At 34.5% G+C, this 23,999-nt stretch overlaps 1 protein-coding gene across 5 annotated transcripts in view; it reads left to right on the top strand.

The window, feature by feature from the left end:
- EXOC6 (exocyst complex component 6) overlaps positions 1-23,999 on the top strand; it is a 181,812-nt gene that overhangs the window by 142,723 nt on the left and 15,090 nt on the right. For 4 of the 5 annotated variants that reach the window (XM_074373946.1, XM_074373947.1, XM_074373949.1 and 1 more), the window contains one exon: positions 7,713-7,786. In XM_074373946.1, coding sequence (XP_074230047.1) covers positions 7,713-7,786 — 74 coding nt within the window. Of the gene's footprint in view, positions 1-7,712; positions 7,787-12,067; positions 12,125-23,999 lie in introns of all 5 variants that reach the window. The other variant, XM_074373948.1, reaches the window with a different exon arrangement.

Here is a 23,999-nt window from a genome sequence, read left to right as displayed (position 1 = left end):
AAGATGCATGATTGAAAATATTGAAAGATATGACTGAAAAAAGTTAGACTTCTGAATGCTTGGGCTTTATTTAATAAGCCATAGAGATCCATTGAAGCTTTTAAATCAGGACAATGACATGATGAAATCTGTGTTTTATTAAGTTAACTCTGTGTCATACGGAAATTGAGCTGAAGTTAGAGAGAGACTGCAAGTAGGAAGACCTGTTAAAAGACTATTGAACTTTTTCCTGTGAAGGATAGAAAGAGCTTGACTTTGGGAATGAAAATGAAAAGAAGAGGATGGATTCCAGACATTTTGGAGGAGGGAATAAAAGTTAGTGAATGAGTGAACTGATAACGATTTAGGTGAATAGAATCAGAGAATCACACAGTAGAAGAGACCCAAGAATGCATCCCATGGTTAGAATGGATGGTTGAAGAGGGAGAAAAAGAAAGAGAAAAGAAGAGAGGAATGGGAAGAGGAGAGAGGGAAGAGGAGATTTAATCACCTAGCATAGGTAGTTAAATTCAACATAGATTATGGGAGGGTGGATATAGCTCAGTGGTAGAGTGCAGGCTTAGCATGCACGAGGTCCTGGGTTCAGTAATTGTAGGCACCCTGCAGAATGCTATGCTCATAGCATATTTGTTGAATAAAGGAACAAATGAACAAATCAAGAAGTTTCTGTAATCTGCATTTGTCTTTTCTAGAGTTCTCCTACATTTGTTATCAAGAAGTGAAGGCCAGTGGATGCTGCTGTACTTTTTTTCAATGGAGGTACTGGAGATTGAACCCAGGACCTTGTGCATGCTAAGCATGTGCCCCACCACTGAGCCATACCCACCCCTTGATGCTGCTGTACTTGAACTCAAGACCATTTGACTTAGTATAGACGTAACTTATCATTTATAAAAATTCTTCACATATTTGATGATTGTTTAACTTCATCCATTCTGAGCGAAACAGTTATAATTTTTTAATGTTTTCTTGTGGAATTATTTTCACTCCCCTTCTGGTCATTTTTCGTTGAATCTTTTTCTACTGTTGTTCTTTTTAAACCCATATTAATAAAATGTCTGAGTTCAGGGATGTGGAATCATGTGAACTTATATAGAATTTTTTTCATAAGTGCTTTCAAATTAGTCTTAAGATGGTCTGAGCACATCAGACCGTGTTCTAGTGCTGGCTCTTCCTGTATTTGGGCAAGTGGCTTTGGACAAACCATTTAACAGTTGAGAGGCCTTTATTTTTCCTGTGAAATACGAGATTTGAAATTGATAAATTCCAAGATAAATCCTAATTCTAGGATTCAGAGGTAGTAAAATTTAAGGCAAAGAAGAGTGTAGGACTTTGGAGTCGTACGTTAATTCCTTCATATCTATTAAGTGCTTGGCATTTAGAGGATACAGTGGTAAACAAAACAGAAAAGGTCCTAACTTGCTTGGAGTTTAGGCTCAGTGAAGAGGCATTCATTATACAACTGCACTAATAAATATGATTGTAAGTTGTTAAATTCCAAAAAGAAAAGTGTGAGAGAGGCTAAGTAGACATAATTTACATAAAAAGTTGTATAGATTGGCTCTATGCATAAATGAAGTGGATATTTTTGGTTCACTTGACCATAACCAATAATACTTCTGTAACTACTTGGTTGGAGAAGTCAGGAAGGCATCCATTTGGAATTGCAAATGTAGCCCCTCTGAAAGCTGCATTGAACCTTTGATCCCATTACAGATTTTGTATAAGTTCAAGAGAAAGCACTTAGTTGGAAGAGCATTTGCCAAGCTTGGCATGAAGCTGATGTTCTAAATCTGTGTATGTGCTTTTGTTTTATTAAACACCTATTATACATTGGGTCTCAATATAAGGTATCTTTCAAATGCAACTGTACAGAGGAAAAGATAAACGTGTCCTCTTAAGTTTCTGAGGTATCTCAGAAATCCTTCACATCTCTAACCAAATAACAGAACGTTTCCAAAGCATGAGGCAATCAGAAATATTTGAAGTACCCAAAATAGGTCTAGAATGTACTTTTTCATGTATTCTACACAAAATACCTAACTGAGATTATTAGTTCCTAAGAGTTTAACATCCTAAGTTCATAGGCACTAAAAAAGCTCTAGGTTGAAAAGCACTGGTACCTCTCTCAGTGGAGAGTTATTGAGGAATAGGTGAGTATCTGGGTTTGAAGGCCTCGGTCTTTTTTCATTTGGATAAAGACTTGGTCCACCTCAAAAAAAGAAGTCTCTACAGATTTTTTTTTGTATGTATATGGCTGACTTCAGGGTCTCTAATTCTAGCTTTTAAAAAGATCCAAACCCCAAAATAAAAGGATTCAAGGAAAACCATGTGGATAGTTTCAGAGGATATGTCAGTATCTTTTTTAAAATGTTATTTATTTATTTTTTAAGTGGAGGTACTGGGGATTGAACCCAGGACCTCGTACATGTTAAGCACCCACTCTACCACTGAGCTATACCTTCCCCTTTCCAATATCTTTTTTAAAAAGTAAGCTGTATACTATTATACTACCTGCCTACTTGAATTTGTTCCTGGTTTTAATGACATTTACGGTATCAGATTGAGGCTACTTTGCCCCTTTTTCAAGAAAGGGAGCAGGATACTACGTTATATAAGAGTGGGGTGATGAATATAGAGAGGCAGTTGGTCCTCGGGGCTTCCATTCCCCTGCTGCCAGTCACTTGTAACAAAGTGTAAGCATAAAGAAGTCTAACAAGACCCCTGACTCCCAGGTCTGAATTCTTCACCACCAGCAAGACCACTAGATGGTGCTCTCCGTCATCCCTTCTAATGACGCATCTGGTCCACATAGAATACGTTGCCTGGCCAAAATCTGGGTTCTAACTGGCTACTTTAAATCTTCAGATCTAGGAAGAAATGGAATTATGAGAAATATCTTCAGTATGCATACTATTGGTGTTTGTATTTAGTCATCTATTTCGTTTCAGAATTACTCCATTTTATATGTCCTTGCCTTGTTATCCACAAGTGAAGTCCTGAGACTTTATTTGGCCTAGCCTCCTCACCCTCCTCACTCTCCTTTTCAATCTTTTGTCTATCTTTTGGTCAATTGCTCTTATGGCTCCATAGATACTCTTTCTTCTCCTGCCCCCCTAGCCCATGGTAGTTGTTCCTACCCTGTGTAGATGTTTTCCAAATAATCCACATTCTCTACCTTACAGGAAAGGTAACTGTCTGCCTAGGACAAGATTGTTCAAGAACTTACTCCCTCTGCATTAAATTTCAGAGGTTTATATTTTCATACCAGAATAAATACTTACAGCCTAACTTCTTAGCCATCTTCATTCCCCCGATACAAGCCCTGTACATCTGTGCATAGATCCCAAGGGCAGGAAGGGCCTATTTTCCTTCTTAAAGTTTTGTTATATTTACAAGTAATTTGCATTTTTACCTACAGATACTGTGTATTTATTTTCTTAAAACTTCATAGATTGCCAGTTTGGAAGATTTTTTTATCATTATAATACACAGCTTATGCAGCATGTATTATTTTTTGCTTTCAATTTCATTTAAATTAATTCAACCATATCTTCCCAGTTAGGCAGATATAACAAAGTTTTTACCTTCCGAGTAAGATGACACCTCCGTCTCTAATCTTTAAAGTATTTTAAAACTTGGAATCATTTGTTATTATTAAGTTTCATGTTCTAGCGAAAAATAAGAAGAAATATATATATGTTATTTGTATTATTATTCATTCATTCAAAACATTCACTGAATATTTCTTATATACCAAGCATGGCATATATAAAGGTGAAAAAAAAAATCCTACTTCCCATGAGCTTCTTATTTAGTGGAAGAAGTCACAATTTAGTTTTAGCTGAAGGAAACATTTGGAGTATTCTCACCCACCCTCAATTATTTTGAAATAAATACACTAAACATGCACAGAATGTTCTAGATTTCCACTGTCCAGTAGTAATATGTGACTGTTAAAATTAAATAAAACTAAAAATTGAGTTCAGCTCAGACATAGAACATTTGTATTATTGAAGAAAGTTCTGTTGGACAGCATCATTGTAGATCTAATCAGTAAGCTAGGTAATGTATCACTTACCAGGACTGGATGACATCCCCTTAGAATTTATTTGTTCAGTTTTCCTTCATTCATTTAAGAAACTTTCATTGACTACTCATTATGTATCAGGCATTGTACTAGGTGATAGGGATGTAAAAATGGAAGTGTATTACCATCAGGGAGTTCATGGTCTGGTAGGAAGACCCAGACAGATAAACAATTATAAGATAGCAAAATGGGTAATGTAGTTAGGCTGTGCATAGGAGTTGCAGTGAGATCCCAGAGGAGGAACCTAACCCACCCTGTAGGGTAATGGAAGTCTTTCATGGAAGATGGTGACTGAATGGAAGGATAAGTAAGAGTTACCCAGTAGAAAAGGAGAGGAAGGATGCTCCAAGCAGAAGGATCAGAGGTACTGTGGAAAGAGTCTGTGGCATATACAGGGAAGTGCAGGTAGTTTGGAATGGAAGGAGTTTTAGGTGCCCCTAGAGATGTGGTTAAGAGATGAGGCTAGAGAGATAGACAAAGACCAGGTTATAAAGGACCTTATTTGTCTTGCTTTATTGTGAAGGTGGTGGGGAACCATTGAAAGATGTTAAACTATGAAGTGACACAAATCATATTTACATCTTATGTAAATTATACTGGAAGAAGTGAGTAGAGATGCGGCACACAAGAAGCAGAGAGATCAGATAAGAGTGTATATTTCAGTAATCCAAGCAAGAAATGATGATAGCTTAAACTAAGGTAGAGACAGATTCAGACTCAAGATATTTTAGAAGTTAGAAAGAACAGAATTGACTGCATTTGAGTTTTAAAGAAGTAAAAGGAAAAATATGAAACCTCCTATCCCTAAAAAACATTTGCGAAAAGGACCTGAGAGCTATAAACTAGTGAGTTTCACTTCCATGTTGGTTAGGTTCTTAGGAGAGATGAGATAAAAGATGAGAGGCTGAATACTTAATCAGATTCTGGATCGATGATTTGAATGTCAGGAAATCTGAATTAGCTCTGTGATCTTGGGCAAATCACTTCACTTTTAATTTTTCTGCCGTATAAAATGAAGAACTGGGTGACTTAAACTGAGCCTCAGGGGACTTTTGGAGCTATTTCAGAGGGGTGTCTCTTCTAGCTGCAAGATTTTGTGATCCATCATCTGCTGTTTATTCAGATAAGTTATTGTGATGATCAAAGAAGATGGTATATGAGAAAGTGCTTTGTAAGCTATAAAGTACTGTATAAATTTATGGTACTATTATAATTTTGACACTAAGCTCTTTGGTTTAATGCCAGGCAACGGGGCTTATTAAACTATAGTATCTTACACAGGAATTGAGAAGGGGAAGAAAAATGATAGAATATTTTCAGTGCAGAAAAATTCTGGGAGATTAAATAGATAATAATTGAAGTATAGTTGAAATTGAGCTGATTTTTATGCCTGATGTATAAAGTAAGTCTCTCTGTGTTATAGGAAGTATTTATTTATGTGTGTCTGTATATGTATATGTGGTGGTGGTAGAAGCTGAGCTAACATTTACAGCCTTGGTTGGAGACCACTAGACAGTCATAGTTAACTGTTACTTGGAAACAGTAGCTTGAGACTGGCCAAAAAAGCCCACAATATGCTGGATAGTCTTAAGAGAAGTATTTTTTAGATGGAAAAAAAAGCCTTTATTTTTAAGCTATTAGAATTTTGCTTGTTTTTTTTCATTTAAGATCTGATGTTACTAGAGAAAAGCAACTCAGTTATCTGGGCCATGATAGGAGGTGATAGAGATGCCCCAATATGAAAGTATTCCACTTTTCATTGTATGAAAAGACAGTGATGTGAGTAAATTACACTAAATAATGAAAAGTATGGTTAGATTTGCTCAATGAATCTTAGTTTTCTGGAAATAGGAGGACTAAGAAAGGTGAATGCAGTCACCTATCTAATGGCCATAACTACCCAGTGCCTAGCAGAGAATCAGGAAGTAAGAGGGGGAAATGGTGTAACTCTAAGTAACTAAAAGATACTCAGTCACCTTACTTGTGGGAGAGGACCTTGCTCAGGCTGTATTTGCTCTTTAGACACAATTCAAGTAATTTATTAGCTGACTTACCATTCAAGAAGATTAAAGATAACATAGTAAGAGATGAGTGAGAAAGCAGAAAGTAAGAAGTTACATTAAAACTGCAAGAGAGAAGGCAGAACAGTTATAAAAGCTAGACACAAGAACTCAGCACAGCATTCTGAGCTATGTAATGTAACAGAAAACAGCTGTTAACGTAGCAGCCCTGGGAATTTATTGTGCAGAATAGAAAGTCTTCTTAATGGTGATCAATGGAAAGAATCAAAAAAATTTATGTAGTATTTTGTATACTAAAAAAAAAAAAAAGACAAGGAAAGTATTATGATGCAGTTTAAAATTTTATTAAAAATGTTATGATTTTTAAAAAGTTTTGGAAAATGACTATAGCTCAATAAAAAGAAGTGTTTAGAAAGTTTTGATGCTTAAAGCAAAAATTATCATCTTAAAAACATCAATAACAAAACTTAATTTGAACTCTTCTTTCCCCAAACATGCCAAATAAATAAAGCTGTGCTAGGCTCTCATGTATTTATTGTTTTTAATTGTTGCTTTTGAGCCTTGCTAAAGTATATTTCACATTTAATACACTAAACTTATTTTTGTTATTCCAAGGTCTGTTTTGTTATTCCAAGGTCTGTTTTGTTATTCCAAGATTTGCAGCCTATAGCTGAAAATTTAAGGTTTCTAAAATACTGCCTCAGATAAATTCAAAAGTGGAAAGTCTATAATATTCTCTAAGAAAACTCATATATTAATGAGGAGTGAGAGTGGTGGCAGGCATTCTTATTTGTATCAGAGAAACTTGTGTGTAAAATGATAGGGTCTTTTTTTATGAGCCACAAGGCTTTCATTTTCAAAATAACTAGTGTTCAGATTGTCTTCAGATTGTTACTTGTGTTAAATTTTTTAAGTACAAAAAAGTTGAAAAAAATCTTTCAAAATATTTTTTGTTTTAACCTATTAAGAAATCTGTCTTAAGAAATCTTAAGAAATATATTTTGTCTTAAGATATTTTAGTTTTTAAAGAGGTGGGATTCTGTTATGGAAAAAAAAATTGAAAGAAATGAGAAGACATTCCTGCCTCATCCTCATTTTGCTACTTGGAACATTTTACCTGTTGTCTGCAGGTAAAGCTGACTTCTTACATGACCGTCTATTATTGCTGTTAGCTATAAGTAGGATTTCTATAGAGCATATTCTGTAACAAAGCAGATGTTTTGAAGTATGTTGACAGCCATGCAATTGGTATAGTTTCAAAATGCTTCTATAATCATTCACCTAAGGCTAAAAAGAGTCAGAAAACTTTTCTTGATTGAAGTATATTACTACTCTTGAACTTTTGTAGGCTAACCATTCAAAATTTATTGTAATTAAGGATTACAGTAATTAAACGGCAGATTGGAAGTTTAAAATTATTAAAATATTTGTGGTAATGGGTGTGGAGAACATTTCTCAGTAGGGAAAATAGAAGGTTTAAATAGTCTTTATTTGAAATGATTACTTGTAAATATTATACTTGTAATGAGTAGAAATTAATTTAGCAGTTAAACCCTTGTATATTTTGCAATCTTGTTTTTATTCTTTTTTTTTTTCAATAGTGTTTGCCAGCTCTGAGCCTGTGCCAGGATTCCAGGGGGATACCCTGCAGCTAGCATTCATTGACCTCAGACAAGTAAGGTGTAATAATGTACTTCTCATTTGTTACCTTCTGCATCTTGCCTATTTTTTTTTTTTAATGCTGCAGGAATGCTTGCTTGCCTTGAAACAACTTTTCTTTAGAAAATTGCTTCTTTAATAGCTATGTATTTGGTCCTCCTCTCTGAGCCTATATCCATTCAGTTTCTCAACTTCATGGGGCATTCTTATCGTTGAATGTTTAACTTAATCATTACCTGCCAAACACATGACTAAATAAAAACTTAACACTTTGGCTTAATAGTACTTGAAATTTAAGTTATTTCTTAATGATTTCATGGTCACATATGAAAATTGATAGTATAACCTTAATGTTAGGATCCAAGTTAAATGTAAATTATTATAACCTAGAAAGGAGCCCCTTGTTTAAAATGTTGTCAGTGGTAAAGAATGCTGTTTTTATAATTTTTCTGTATGCCTCCAGAAAGAAGGATAAGGCTAATTTTAAAAAGGTAATTACACATTTACATAATTCTTTTCTGGTCACATAACTCTAAGTGTAGTAACAAGTATGATAATTTAAAAATCTCTTCTATTCTTTTTACTACTCTTTAACTTCTCTATTATCATTTTCTTTATTTTCTTCCTATTACCCTTTTCCATATCCCTCATAATTTTTCTTCTTATTCCTTTCTTCCCCCTCCCTCCTCCTCCTTTTTCTTTCTTAATCCTAGGATTAAGGAGCTTAATAAAGCTGAGAGGCACAAGAGTGTGGAGGAGGGGTGGATCCAAGTTAGAGGGCTCAGGAGTGCTAGGACTGACAACAGGAGTGACTGATGCCCTTGGCAAGAAGAACCAAATGGAGATGGAATTAAAAGAAAGCCACTGTGATATCAGTCTATTAATGGTCCCATTCCCTTTGGGGGATGGAGATGACCGAAGATGGGGCTCCACCATTGATTGGTATGAATAGACTCTTCCACAGTGATGTTTGAAACAGGACCAATTTGAGCAGTTTAAGGAGCTCTGATTTCAGTAAATATTTGAACACAGAGCTGGTTTTGCTAATTCCAAGCCAATGTTCAATAAGTATTTATGAAATACTAGGGACTGATTATTTGGAGAGGGGAGATGTGGTTGAAATAGAAACAAAGGTAACATAAGAGATAGTTTCATCCTTATGGAGCTTAACAATCCTTTAGAGAAGCAAAACACTCACAAATTAGTTAGGAATACTTAAAACACAGTGAATCATGTGGAAATAAATGGTATTTCAAGTCAAGTTTGGAAGGAAATTGAAAAAGCCATTCCTGTCTCCCAACTATATCTGTAAAGCACAGAGTATATAAAATGTTTTCACATTTATTTCTGCTTACAATCAGTGCTCATGTATTGTGGCAAACAAGGAACACTATTATGGATGACCTAGATCTACAGATGGTTAGCTTTACCAAGTTGGGGAAGATAGTAGAAAATGAAGAAAGTGGATTCTGAACTTGATTTCATTACCAGAAGATATTCTTACTATTGAAGAGAGATCCATTTTCTTAAGAAGGAGTTATCTCTGTTGCTGTCCTATTGCCCTGAACAAGATGATCTAATATAAAAAACTGAGTCCTTTAGCAAGTTGGAAATAGGTTTGACTGTATATTCATTTCCAAATTAGGTTATGGCCACTTACATGATTATGTTCTCCCATCCAAAAAGTATGTGATTTGAAGATAGCTTCTATTATATATACCTTTTTTTTTTTTTTTTTCCATGGAAGGAGGAGGGAATTAGGCTGACTTATTTATTTTTAGAGAAGGTTCTGGGGATTGAACCCAGGACCTTGTGCATGCTAGGCATGCGCTCTACCACTTGAGTTTTACCCTTCCCCTCCATATATAAATATGTTCACAGAAAAATTGAAATTTATTGTGTGCTGTTTTCTCAGTTTTGTATGAATTTTTATGCTGTTAACTAGTTGGTAATCTCATGGGATTGTGGGATTGTGGATAGGTTCACATAATTTATAAAGCTGTTGGTAAAGATCATGTTCTTTGATTTGTCCAGATAAGTGGTTCATTCAAAGCAGATTAAATCTCTGAGCCCAGGTATTTTCTTCCTTCAAAGACAATCATCATTTGACAGCAAAGAAGTCCTCTTTATAGGCATATAGCTCACTAGGGAATTGTTATGAAGGCATACTTATAAACATTAATAAACATCTCAAATCTTTTTGGTTGAATTTACTTATCAAGTGTGTGCTCTTAGAGGCATTAAGTCCTGATTGACATTTCTTCATCAAGGTAATTTCTTTAAGAGATTTTAAGTGAATAAAAAAGTCTATTATGAAACATTTAAAACTCTGAAATAAATATAAAGAACTGTTAAAAGATTTACATAGAAATAGCTAATTAATATAAAATATAATTTTAAAGTATGATAGTATGCAGTGGAAGTGAGTAGTGGATAGAAAATTTTGATGAGCTAATTTTATGTACTAATTTTTCTAGTCTTAAAGGGGGCTTAAAATTAGTTTCCCTGATTATTAATGTTAAAATTAAATCACACCATCTTGTATTTTTGTATTCTAAAACAAGAAGATGCAGCTAATTCTTGTCTTTAGCTCCTGGACTACTGGGATATAATTTGAATTTTATGATTTCAGAGGCCTGGTTTTAAGAACTTGATGACAATAGTTATTTTTCACCTATATTTGTTTTTCAAATTAGCTTACAAACAGTTTAGTGGTGAAATACCAAGCATGGGAATTGGCCAAAAATAAAATTAGTCTTGAAACTTTAAGTCTTATATGAGGTGATACAATTTTTTTGTATCAGTTAGCAGTGATTATTTAAATAAGGGTGCCTTAAAGTTTCAGTAGTGTTTTTATGTTCCTGACTTCATAAAGATATTTAATAGCATATTATTTTAACACTTTTATGTGAAGTTGTATATCACCAAACATAAAGAGGGTGCTAGCACTTTTATTTACATATCAGTTGGATTTCTGCACTTTTCCTTCTTTTTTTTTCTGGTCTGTGATCCATTTCTGTCTTAATAGGGCAGCTGACAGTTCTTTTCAAGCGTACTTAGAAAGGCAAAAGAGCCCTTTTCATAGTGCTTATAAGGGGTCATGCTTCTGTTTTTTAGTTTGAATTTGATACTGCTTCATGAATTGCTGGGTATGAAAGATTAGGAAGTAGGTCCAGTGGTCAAATTTTACCTGCCCACCCGGACTTTGCCCTGAGGTCAAACTCCTGATATTTGCTGTTCTGAATAGAGGAGTTGATGACAAGTATGAGCTGATACAAGAGGAAAGTTAGAACCATATCAAAGCTGAAGGCAAGAGAATTGGGACTCAATGAGAGACTGTAGCTAAAAGATGGATCATCAGAATTGCCCACTTCTAAGAAAAGGAAATAGCTGACCTGTGAGTGAAAAGACTTTATCATCCTGCCAATCACATGCTTGCTAATGGAAGCCAGTTATCTCAACAACATTTGAGGCCTACTGCCGTAATAGACAATGTGGAGGATTAGCAGTACTGGTACTGCATTATGTGAATGTACTGCCTCACTCAATTTTAACTGTGACGTTTGAACATGATTTGTCAGTGTATACTTTCTTTTATAAGTAAAGCCTCTCATCCTTCTACCCCCCGTTCTGAAATTAGGTCACAAATGATGAAGGACTTTTATATACTTAAGTATATATTTATAAACACCATCTCTTTAGTTAAATATAACCTTTTCAAAAGGATTTCAAAATATGTGAAATTCTTTTGACAATGTATGAAAACCTTAAAAATTTTGAACTTTTTATTATGACTCTGTAGTATACATTATTCAGTGATACTTTTTAAAATAACTCATTCTTAATACATAGCAAGATTTCACTAAATATCACTGGAAAATGAGGTGGTTCATATAGATGAATTTTCCAGGAAACTACAGATTAGTTTTTAATTACCAAAACTTTTTAAATGTAGCCAATTTAATGGGAAAGTTAAAAAAAAATCTGCACCTTCATAGCTTCTTATTGAGCATAATTCTCACAGTAGACTGAACATCCATGGCTCACTAATAATCCTAATGCTAAATCCTCTTTACTCGGTCCTGTTTCACTTTGTGATAAGTTAGACTGGCAAGATATTATTGCTGCAATTGACAGTATCTTGATAATCTTTTAGACAATATGGAGAGGCTGAAGTAGGTTAGGTAATAATGCAGTTAGGTGGGTTTGAAGCTAATAAAACAATCTCTTGCCCAAAGAATGTTGGCTAATCTGTCATTATTACCCTAGAGCAGTTTTTCCCAAAATGTCTTTCTAGGAACACTGATTTCTCAAGATGAGAAAAGAAATTTCTTTAAAAAAGCTTCCAAGTCAGGTAAGTTTGGGAAACACTTTATACTCTAATCCCCTCTTAGAGACTTACCATGTGCATTAGAATTGTAAGGACTAAGAAATTGTGCAGTAACCCAGCATTACCTAAACTCATCACAGAACATCTCCCTTACTAATTTTGGGTTGTATTACATGAAACATACTTTGTGAAATGCTGCTTTAAGTCAAGATTCTGGCAGCACCCTCTAGATGTCTGTCTTTGACAGTTTAGGATCAACATATTTTTAAACTAATAACTTGGATAAATACATAGAAGAAATATGAATTATATGTATAGATTATACAAAGCTAGGAGAGTTACCTAAGATGATAGAAGACAGAATCAAAGTGCTCTCAGTAGGCTTGAGTGATAAGCCAAAGCCAACAAAGTTAAATTTAGCAAGGAAAATACTAAGTGCTGTACGTAACTTTTTTAAAGTAAAATTTTTAAAAATACAGGATGTAGGAAATCTGACTTATATTATGAAAAAGATCTGGTTGTTTTAGTTAACCTCCAAATGAACCAACAATATGCTGGGAATTCTTAGACTGTGTTCATGAACGTGTGGTATCTGGTTAGAGCGCTGTGCTTTGGGGTTAAGACCGTGCCTTGAGTATTGTGTGATGGTGTGGATGCTCACAAATTGGAGAGCACGTAAGAGAGAATTACAAGGGCAGTGAGGGACAGATCCCTTGTCATCTGAAAAGCCTTTAAAAAATCTGGGAATATTTAGTCTAAAGCCTTAGAGGGGTATACCTTTGTAGAGAAAATCAAGTATGTGATTCTTATTAGCCTGTAACTGAGTTCTTTTCTTCTTCTGTTGTCTTCTGCCTATTACAGTCCTATACCATAAAAATTACAATTTTTCTTTCTCTATCTAGGATTAGATCCCATTTTCAAGTATTTTGCTTTGGGTAAACTAGGGAAAAGAGGAGTGCTAATTCCTCTGAACTATGTGTAGAGAATTCGAGAGAGAATTTGTATTGTGCAGAATATATTTGGATCTCATAGCATTTTTCAAATAAATGTGTTATTGAAGTATGACATACATTCAGGCAAATCATAAGGATACTGTTGCTGATTTTTGACAAAGTGAATACATCTCTGTAACACCCAAATTGAGAACAAGAACTTGACCAGTAAGTACCTCAAAAGAGACCCCCACCCCTCACTGCACTTCTCCCTCTCAAAGGATAACAACTGTGATGACTTTTAACACCACAGATAAATTTTATCTAACTTTAAACTGTGTAAACATGGAATCATGCAATATTAACTTTTTGGTTCTGCCTTCTTTTGCTCAATATTATGTTTGTGAAATTTATCCATATTGCATGTGGCTATGGTTCCTTCATTCCCTTTGCTGTGTAGTCTGCCATTATATAAATACACCATAATTTATACATTCTGCTGTTGATGAACATAAATTGATTCCAGCTTTATGTTACAGATTGTGCTAGCATGACATTCTTTTGCATGTTTTTTGGTGAACATATGCACACTTTTTTTTGAGGTATTTACCTAGGAGTGTAATTGCTGAAACAGAGGGGGTAGATATATGATCAGTTTTCATAGATACTGTGAAGCTGTTTTCGAAAGCAAGAGTATTTCTTCATACTTCAGGCAGCAGTGTGGAAGAATTCTTGTTGCTCTGCATCCTTGTCATCATTTGATTATTATTTGTCTCTTCCTTTTCAGCCATTCCAGTGGGTATACAGTAGTTTTACCTTGTAGTCTTAATCTACATTTCCTTGATGACTTATAAACTTGAACTTCTTTTCATTCATCTGTTGTCTATTTGAACATCCTCTTTTGTGAGTAACCTTTTCAGGTTTTCTGCCATTTGTTTCTAGTGGATTGTCTACTTCTTATTGATTTGTAGAAGTTCTCGTGTATTCTGAATATGAGTTCTTTGTCAGCTGTATGTACTGCAGATATCTTCTGCTCTGTGGCATGTCTGTTCACTCTTAGTGGTGGCTTTTGATGAATAGAAGTTAATAATTTTAATGAAATCCATTTCATTATTTTTCCCTTCATGGTCAGTTCCCTTTAATGTCCTGTTTAAGAAGTCTTTGCCTACCACTGAAATTATATTTTCTTCTAAAAGTTTTATTGTTTTACCATTCACATTTAGGTTTACAATCCATCTGGAATTGATTTTTGTGCATGGTATGCGGTGTAAGGTTCAAGATTCATTTTGTTCCATATGGTTATCCAATTGACCCAGCACCATTTGTTGAAGAGAATTGGATCTCATGGCATTTTAATGTAAAGTAATTGTAAAACACAAGACTTTGAGGCATAAATGATTCATGTTTCTAATATACAAGTAAAATGGGCTCTATTGTGCCTCAGTTAACCATGTGCTTACATTTCATGGGTCATGCTATTCCTCATTAACAAATTAGTTGTAGGGTTGAGGTTTTAAAATATCGACCTAACTATACCCTCACCACATCAAAGGTATTTTAAAAAATAAAGCAAGTCCAGAGTAAGTATTCATAATAATACAGGCAACATAAAAAAAGCTAAGCTACAATCCCATGAAGACAAGAATCGTGCCTTTTTTGTTCACTGCTGTACATCCATTGCTAATCCTATTCCTAGCACATAGTAAACAGTCAGTAAATGTTGTATACGTGAATGCAAATTATTCAGCTATATTCAAAAACATTTTTTTGGTGTACAGAAACACCTTATTAGGAATTGGGATATTCCACATAAATTAATGTTCCATATAAACAAACATTCTTTAAAAGCAGTAAATTTTTTATTTCCATTATTTTTGTTGAGAGTATTTCTAAAAATACATGACACGTTCCTCTTCCTTCTTAAGTAAAAGTGTAACCAATACAAATATTTCTTGATTTATCTTGGGATACTAAAATAATAAAAGCTATTTCTAAGAAATGTCATTGCTCCAAAACCAACTGCTTTTTCTTTTATATATAAAGAAATATTTTGGATAAAGGAATTATAAGAATTTAGACAAAGGCAGTATACATCTTAACTGAGTGATCAGCAATGACTTAATATAAAACAGAACTTAAATAAAGCAGCATTTCCTAAACTACTGTTGTTTGGAATAGTTAATCATGAAGAAAGTAAATTATGGTCAGATAATTTTAGGAAATCCTGCATATTGTGTCCCTCTCTTGTAAATTCATAATTTCATTAGCACACTAAAGACTTTGAGAAGTCCTGTAGTAAAGGTATATCCCTCCTCGTCCTCAAACCTGTCTGAGTATGGAAGACTTTTGTTGTTGTTGTTTGGGGGGGCAAGTAATTAGGTTTCTTTCTTTCTTTTTATTTAACTGGAGGTACTGAGGATCGAACCCATGACCTCACGCATGCTGAGCATGCACTCTACCATGGAGCTATACCCTCCCCCCAGGACTGAAGACTTTTCACATATGAAAATCTCTTACTGTCCTACAAAGCAGTATTCAGTGGCACACAGTTTGAAAACACTGATTTATCTGAGCCACTACAGCATTGCGTTAATCTATGGATTCTTTGAACTATGTTAAAACAGAGGACTGTGATAGCAAATAGGTAATCCTTTCAGTAGATAGATGAAATTTAAATATTAAGATGTAAAAATACAAAAATGATGAAAAATAATAGAAAGTTTTCAAAAATAATTTGTTGAACTTCCTTTTTTTAAAACATTCAGATGATTTTATGAAGGATGATAATTACTAGAGGATTAATGCTACTTAGAATCAGTAAACTAGTCAGTCAGTCATACAGAATAACTTGTTTTTAAGAAGCATGAAATGGTAACACAAGATTGCTTGTGAAGAATGAAGAGATTTAAGTGGGAAATTAAAATACCAGCTCATAGGGAGTTCAAATCCTAACAGTTGTCAGATTCCTTAGTAAATCACCAGGGCTATTGTTATTGAGCCACAGTATGCATACTTGGAGACAAATAAAGAATATATTCATTACCTTTCCCCCCATCCCCTGCCCCACTTACTAATACACTGTAAATGAGATGAGAAAATTTTGAAAGAGACATGTTTTGATAAGATGATCACGGTAAGTTCTGTATTTTGTTTGCTGTAAAGTGTCTCCTAGTATCAAATGCATTTGAAGTGATTTTTTTTCAAGATAATTGTACCTTTCCTGAAGACAGAAAATCTAATACTTTCCAAAATAAGAACCTTAAAACAAAGACAAAACTTCCACAAAGAAAATAGTATTACTATTTAGTAGTACTAAAAGTGATGAAAAAACTTCTAAGTCCTTTAGAACTTATAAAAAGTTTTTGCACAGATGGTTTACTTTACACGTTCTTAGCTGTAAGCACCTTCAGATACGAAAAGAGAAGGGATAGGGAAACAAAGGCTGCTTTGTGCAGTTGGTCTCTTTTACCTGTCACCAAGTCCTCCCCAGCAGGCAAATGAGGGGTGGTACACCTAAATAAACTCTTTTACCTTCTATCACTTCTTTGATCTGACATAATTTGAAGAATATATTTTTTAAAAGTCATTTTGTGACCCTACACATGCATCTTTTTATTAATGGTACCCAGGGAAGATTTTCTGCTTCCCAGAAGAGTCCATGGATCATTCTGAATATTAAGCTAATTGTTTTTAGGTTTTGTTTGTTTGTTTGTTTGTTTGTTTGTTTTACTTTTTCAGTTGTTGGAACTTGGCTTTCCATATCCTGATCCAGTCTGAGCTCATATAGTTGGAGCAAGAGTATATTATATGCCATTTTTTAGAGAGGCAACCCCATAAAACTACTCCTCCCTTCACAGGTCTGTTTTCTTACTTAATGTGTCATCAACATGTATGCCATTTTCTTTCATGATAAATTCCAGATCTGGGCTTCTCAATACAAAGTGCTACATGAGGAGACTAGGCAGCCATTAGCCATGAGTATTACTCATTTGACTACTTTTATATTCTACCACCTTGTAGAGAAATCTGTTAGGAATGATGTGCAGCTTTTTATTAACTTTTTTATTCCCTCAACGTTGAACTCCATGGGCGGAAATTGGTTATAACATAAATTGCATTGCATAAAGGTCCTTACATGTTTTTAGATCAGGGATTCTAACCTGGGGGTCATGGATTGGTTTTAGGAAGTTTATGCAAAATTTTGTCTGCATGTGCATATTTCTGAGAAGAGGGTACAGTGTTTTCAACAGACTCTCAAAGGCATCATATATAACCTAACAACAGTTATCTAACCACCACTGCTCTAGGGAAACTGAAAGCTTTCCAGATGAAGCCAGATCACCAAGAGCTATCCCATTTCCGGATATGTCTTTATTTATTAAATATTTGAGCACCTGCTCTGGGTACTGTTTTAAGTGTTCAGGAAACAGTTGGGAACGAGATAAGCAAGATCCCTGCTCTCATAACTTGGTTTGTTGGAGGGAGATCCACAAGAAACAATGATAATTTCAAAAGGCTTTAAATAGAATTTCAAATACATTTAAATCCTGTGAGTTAAAAAAAAAAAACAGGTTAACATGACTAGTGACTGTAAGTTAGGTGGACCACTTCAGATTGGGTTGTCAATGTAAACCTCTTTAAGGAATAGAAATAGATACCCTAATGAAATTGGGAGATATGGGGAAGTAATAGTATTCCAGGCAGAGGGAAGAACAAGCGCAAAGTCCTAAGGTGCTGTCAAGGAAGGGAAAGTATGGCTGTAGTGTAGTGAGCAAGGGGGAGAGAGGTGCAAATGAAATTGGGAAGGTGATCAGAGCCAAGTCAGGACTGTGAGGGCCTTGTTAAGTTTGATGGGCAACCATTTAAGGGTTTTAGGCGATTAGTATCATCCTCTGGTTTGCATTTTTAAAAGATTACACTAGCTGTTCTGAGGAGAATAGATTGAAAAGGGGCAAAATTGGAATTAGGAAGAATAGTTAGATGGTTATTTTGGTAGCCTAGGGTACAGATGGTTGATTGCTGTTACTTAATTACTGATGCCATGGTTCACTGTATTTCACTGTGGCTTCCTCATGGGAACTCAGAAGTTTCTGTTTTCAGCATTAGAATAGTTGAATTTATCCAGAGAAACTGGTTTGTTCTTATCTCAGGAATACCATGAGTTATGTAACTAATTGTGTTTTCTTCTTTATTATGGAGCTAGAATACTCAGCTATATAGAAAACCGTCACATGCATTTCATATAATAACCTTATCTTCTCTCTTACCTTCACTTTCTCTTGGCCCTGACTTTTCTCAGTTATTAAATTGTATTTATCTTGCATATATTTTTGTAAGTAGCCTTAAAACACCTTTGGAACAAGACAGTGTATAAATAAATTATTTGTTAGTGGAATCCTAAAGCTGTTTGTAGTAAAAGGCATTACATATGTATGGATTTTCATTTATTGCTTCATTTAGTAATTCATTTATTCATCAAATATTTATTGAGTGCCTTCTGTAGCCAGCTACTGGGGAAACAGAATTGAACAGTAGACAATTTGAGAGATGAGTTAGTTGGTATCAAAGAAGATAAAGTTGAAGATAAAGACCATTAGATTCAGAAAGATATCTTGGCTACAAGGATGGAAATTAAGCAGTGTAAAAAGAAAGCCACTGAAAAATCCAAATGGTGTGTTGAGGAGGACACTGTTGTGTAGGAAATCAGGAAAAAGGATGGATTCCTGCTTCTCTTAATAGCTACTGTGTGATGTTGGGAAACTGTTTCCTGAACTATTTCAACTATACATTTTAATGATTTAATGAAATCTGTGAGGAAAGATGGTGTATAGTTTGCTTCTGGGAGAGAACTTTTTCATGGCATGCTTAATCTTTGTTGGGAAAATTAGTGAATTGTGTGAAGCTTGCATTGCAGGTGTCATTAGTTGATTGAGTAAGCACTTACCATCTCTTTGTACATACCCTACTTCATCAGGGTGATGTCAAGGCTGGTGTGCCAAATCTATGTCATGTTCAACTATGAGGAGCATAGTTCCTTCCAGCAACATTGCATAATAAGGGAAGTACCCTGGGAACCCACCTCCTGATCTCATTATCCTCCATACTAATTTCTTCCACTCTTTTATACATTGTCTGACAGTCTCTCTCTAACCTATCCCCAAATGGTTATAAAATTTAGGAAAAGATACACTTCACCGTAGAAAGATACTAGAACCCTGATAAATATATACTTGTATTTAACTCAAACTGAACAACTTTGGATTCTAACTAAAGGGCCATAAACAAGCCATAGAAGTTATGAAGGAATTGTTAGGCCATAATTCTTGCCTTGGAGACTGGGCGTCTGCCAAAACTTGACTTTGAAATCTCTGTCTTCTATTACTAATCTTAAGGCATCATAACATACAATTCTTTTGCCACTAGTCCAGTTTATTCTTTTATGATGAGGAAGAAGGCACTTTTAAATAACAATTATTTCCACTATAATTAAACAAATCTTCTTTTGTTTGCATTATATTTGTTACTTTATTGCATACACACTCTGCTTGCTTAAACTTGCCCCTGTGACTACTTCACAGGAACTTTCTTTAGAAGTTTTAAAGTCTTTGACTTCTTAAAGTATTAATGGGATTTGCCAAAGATGTAGTATCCAAATGCTTGACTAGATACAGTAGCAGGACAACAAGCTTGTTCACACAGCTCCTCCAGCAAGCATTTTTTCCTTAGACAATCCTAAATTCATTTGAAGTGCCAAAGAATTAAAGGAAGATGTTTTGGGGTTTATTCCTGAATATAACAAGATCAGACATCTCACAAAGTTTACCTTTAAGGTCCAGATATTAGGAAAGTATGCTGCCCTTTGGGAGAGCTTAGATTATAAAGGATTAGGCTGTATGTAAATGACTTTTGCCTTTTTGTCCTTTTGTGTTCCAGTGTCATAATTTTGGTGCCTTACAGCTTATGTGCTTAGCTAAGTATGTAATTTACGTTCATACCTTCAGTTATTGATATAAATTTTGAACTAATAGATTTTTGTGATTATTTTAAGGGTAAAGGTTAGAGCTGTTTAGCAGTTTGGAAAATTACCTTCTAAACAATTTATTGAAAACCAGGGGAAAAAGTCAAACACCATAGTAATTACAAAAATGGTACATGCTCACAGTTCTTTTTTTAAGTAATTACAGACTCACAGGAAGTTACAAATACGATTGAGAGAAGTCCTAGGTACACTTTCCCCAGCGGTAATTTTTTGAATAGTTATCTACAGTTATTACAATCAGAAAATTAACATTGCATGCTCCCTCTTTAAAACACAAAAAGTCAAACATGTAGAAGTATATAAAAATAAAGCTCTCATTTTTTCCTCTTCTTCAGTCTGTCAGAATAATCAGTGTGTTTCCCTGTAGACCTTTTAAAATATACGTTTAAACACACACACATGCAGCCACTCATATGCACCCATGTAGAGTTCTTTGCTTTGGTGGGGAAATGGATCATATATACTATAATTTACATTTTTCATTCAGTAGTACATGATCTGATATTGGTAATTATGGATCAGCTTTATTCTTTTTCATTTTTTCATAATGTTCTATAGTATGAATATACCATAATTTATTAAAGTCCTCTTTTGTTGGACATGATGGAGTCTCCAGTTTTTCTACATATAAATAATACTGCAGTTAATATTTCTAGGATGTATATTGAGCAATAGTGTAAGTATTTCCACAGGCCTTTAGAATTGGAATTACTGGATACTGCCAAAATGATGCTCAAAAAATTATACCAATCAGAATTATTTTTAAGAGAAATATTTAAGTTAGCAATTTGACAACAAACAAAATTAACAGATTTAGGGGGAAAATTATTTGTTTAATTGTGCATTTGAGGCGAATATGGAATACTCCTTATTTGTAAGTATTATACTATGATTAATTTTGAGGTAAATTTTCAGTGTGTTACACAAGGAGTGAATCTTTGTTTCCGTAGAATGGGAATTATAAGCCAGTGCATAATGTAAAGAGAGGTAGTCCCAAATTTAAATGTTTTTAATCATTAATACTCTTGCTGTTTTGTTTTGTTTTTTTCACTGAAAGGGATAGGTTGGAATTTTTAGAATAGTCTACCAGCAATAAAGGATAGTGATATTCTGGCTTTGATAAATATACATACATTAAACTAATTATTTGATATAAACTCAGTATTTGGCACTTTCCAAAAGGGAACTTTATCCTTCCTCTCAAAATTAATTCATATTTTTACCAAAGTTCCAATTATTCATTTATAAGAAATAATATTTTTCTCTAATAAGTTTTATTGAATAAAAATGTTTCTCTTTTTTATTATAGATTTCTTTGAGTTGGGGGTAATTTTTGAGAAGTTTAAATATTTAAATGCTTTGTCAGAAAAATAGCAATAATAGACTGTTTGTTTCACATACTAATGAGTATTATGACCAGAAACACTATATTCACTGTTATGTTCTTTTTGCTATATAAAACAAAATTACCCTAAATTGCCCATACTATATTTGCTATATCCACTGTGAATCTTACAGCACTGTTCTGAAAAACTGTACCAAGCATTCTTTTTTTAAATTGAAGTATATAGTTGATTTACAATGTTGTATTAGTTTCTTGTGTACAGCATAGTGATTCAGTCACATATATATTATATAAATGTATTCTTTTTCACTATAGGTTATTACAAGATATTGAATTCAGTTCCCTGGGCTATACAGTAGGACCTTGTTTTATATATAAAGTATATTTTATATATAATAGTATTGCATTCTTTTTAAAAGCAGATAGGTTATACGTACAAATAAAAGGGAATCTTGTGTAAATTAAGCAATCATTTTGTTTTCCACTAATAGGCTATTTTTTTAGAGCAATTTCAGGCTTACAGCAGAATTGAGCAGAAAATACAGAGTTCCCACATAGCCCTCCCCACCCACACATATATACTCCCCTATCCTCAACATCCCTCATGAGTGTGGCGTATTTGGTACAGTTGATGAACCAACATGGGCGCATTATTACCAACCAAAGTCCATAGTTTACATTAGGGTTCACTCTTGATGTTGTACATTCTGTGGGTTTTGACAAATGCATAATGACATATAGCCACCACTATAGTATCATACAGAATAACTTCATTGCCCTAAAAATCCCTTGTGCTCCATCTGTTCATTCCTCCCTCCCTCCATCTCCCCAAGCCATCTTAATTTATAAACTGAGGAAATTAGTTTCTAATCCTACTTACTTTACACATAAATTTGAACAAGGCACTTAATCTCTCTGAAACTCAGTTTCTCCTTTTATAAAACATAGAAAAGTCTCTAATTCACTGGAATGAAATGTTCACGTGAAAAGTTGTACACAAATATGATTAATGGTCTGAAGTAGAAATGAAAAGTTAACAGGTGATTAGTGAACTCTGTGTAAAGACTATCAGGATCCACTTCAGTTAATCTGTGTATGGAGGAGTCCCAGGGTCTGCACATATTTGCACGTATTTGTGCAAAGCTTTTCCAGTGGTTTAAATTAGAAGCTTTTGTGTGTTAATCTGTCGCTTTTCCTTTGTGGCTATGTTTTATCACAGAATGTTCTATGAAACATAATTTAGTTTAGTTCAACAAGCTTTTACTGAATACCCTAAGGGAGAAGTAAGAGATATTACACTTCCCATGAAGGACTCATAATTTGGTTAGAAAGTGGGAACAAACATACCCCCAAAAGGAGGTATATGTACATATTCCAAACTTTCAGAAGCTCTCAGCTGCCTGTAGAACCCCCCATCCTCCAATTTAGATGACTGGTGGAACTCGACACTGCTAACATTCAGCTAGCACTTGGAAAGGATACATTCTACTCATATATTTATAAAAACATATACTAAAATAAATTTAGATTAGTCTTTTAGTCAATAGTGACTTCTTAAGAGCCAAGTGGATATATAGTCATGATGAAAGTTTTTACTAATGATGAGATTGCTGAAGGGATTATTTGACTTGAGAATTAATAATTTATAGTATTTTTGCCTGAACTTCCTTCTTAAGTGTACATTATAACGCTTAGTACTTAATGTTAAGTGACAGTTTAGTCCCTAGAGTGTTTTACAATTTGTAGTTCTTTTTTCTTTGACGCTTTTGTGTTTTCTTAAATGTCAGATCATCTTCCAATTACCTTCAGTCTGTGATTCAATGATTTTCATGGTCATGAAATCCTAAAACTTGAGAATTAGAAGGGACTTCAGAAAATCTAACCAAACCTCCTGGAAGCTCTCGCCTTAACCATCTGCTGCTCCAGATGCCTTGAGATCACCCACATTCAAACAGAGCCTCTCTGCCCTTTTGCAAACCTCATGGCAGCCTTCACCATTTCTTCCTGAGGCCTGGTCAGACATTGTCATTTCTGGCTCTTCCCAGCCATGCATCCCACCTTCTAGAAGATTAAATGTTTGATTACTGAATAAAGTTACGTACTTTCTCCCTACTCTTTCCACCTGCTTTCTCCACTGCTTCCTACCTCTCAACCTTTTCCCCTCATTGTTTCATTTACTCTGTACCTTTTCACTTCTTCTAGCCCTCTTAGCCAATGTAAGTGACCCTACAACTTTTACTGTGGGGCAGACTGTTTTCTTTGCCTCCTTGTCATTGAGTTCTGAGGATACTGCTCACCCTGCAGCCTTCTCTAGTGGTACCCATGCATTCTTTCACAGACTGCACAGTGTGAATGAGAGATTATTCTTCTAGTTTCCCATTTCTACATATAGACCTGTTGTTTTTCCACTCTTGAGTGAAAGTTCCATTCCCTTTAAACCTCCTTCATTGCTCTCTGTCACCATTAATCTCTAGTTGTTGCTTTTGCAATCAATTTATCTATATTCACACTCATCCTCATTTCCCTCCCTTTGGACTCAGATAATGGGTTGCCATCTTATTCAAAGGTCTTTCATCTTCCTAT

The sequence above is a fragment of the Camelus bactrianus genome, chromosome 11 (assembly GCF_048773025.1).
Source record: "Camelus bactrianus isolate YW-2024 breed Bactrian camel chromosome 11, ASM4877302v1, whole genome shotgun sequence".
Taxonomy (NCBI): domain Eukaryota; kingdom Metazoa; phylum Chordata; class Mammalia; order Artiodactyla; family Camelidae; genus Camelus; species Camelus bactrianus.
Note: the sequence above shows the minus strand (reverse complement) of the source record. Positions and strands in the feature narration are given on the sequence as shown.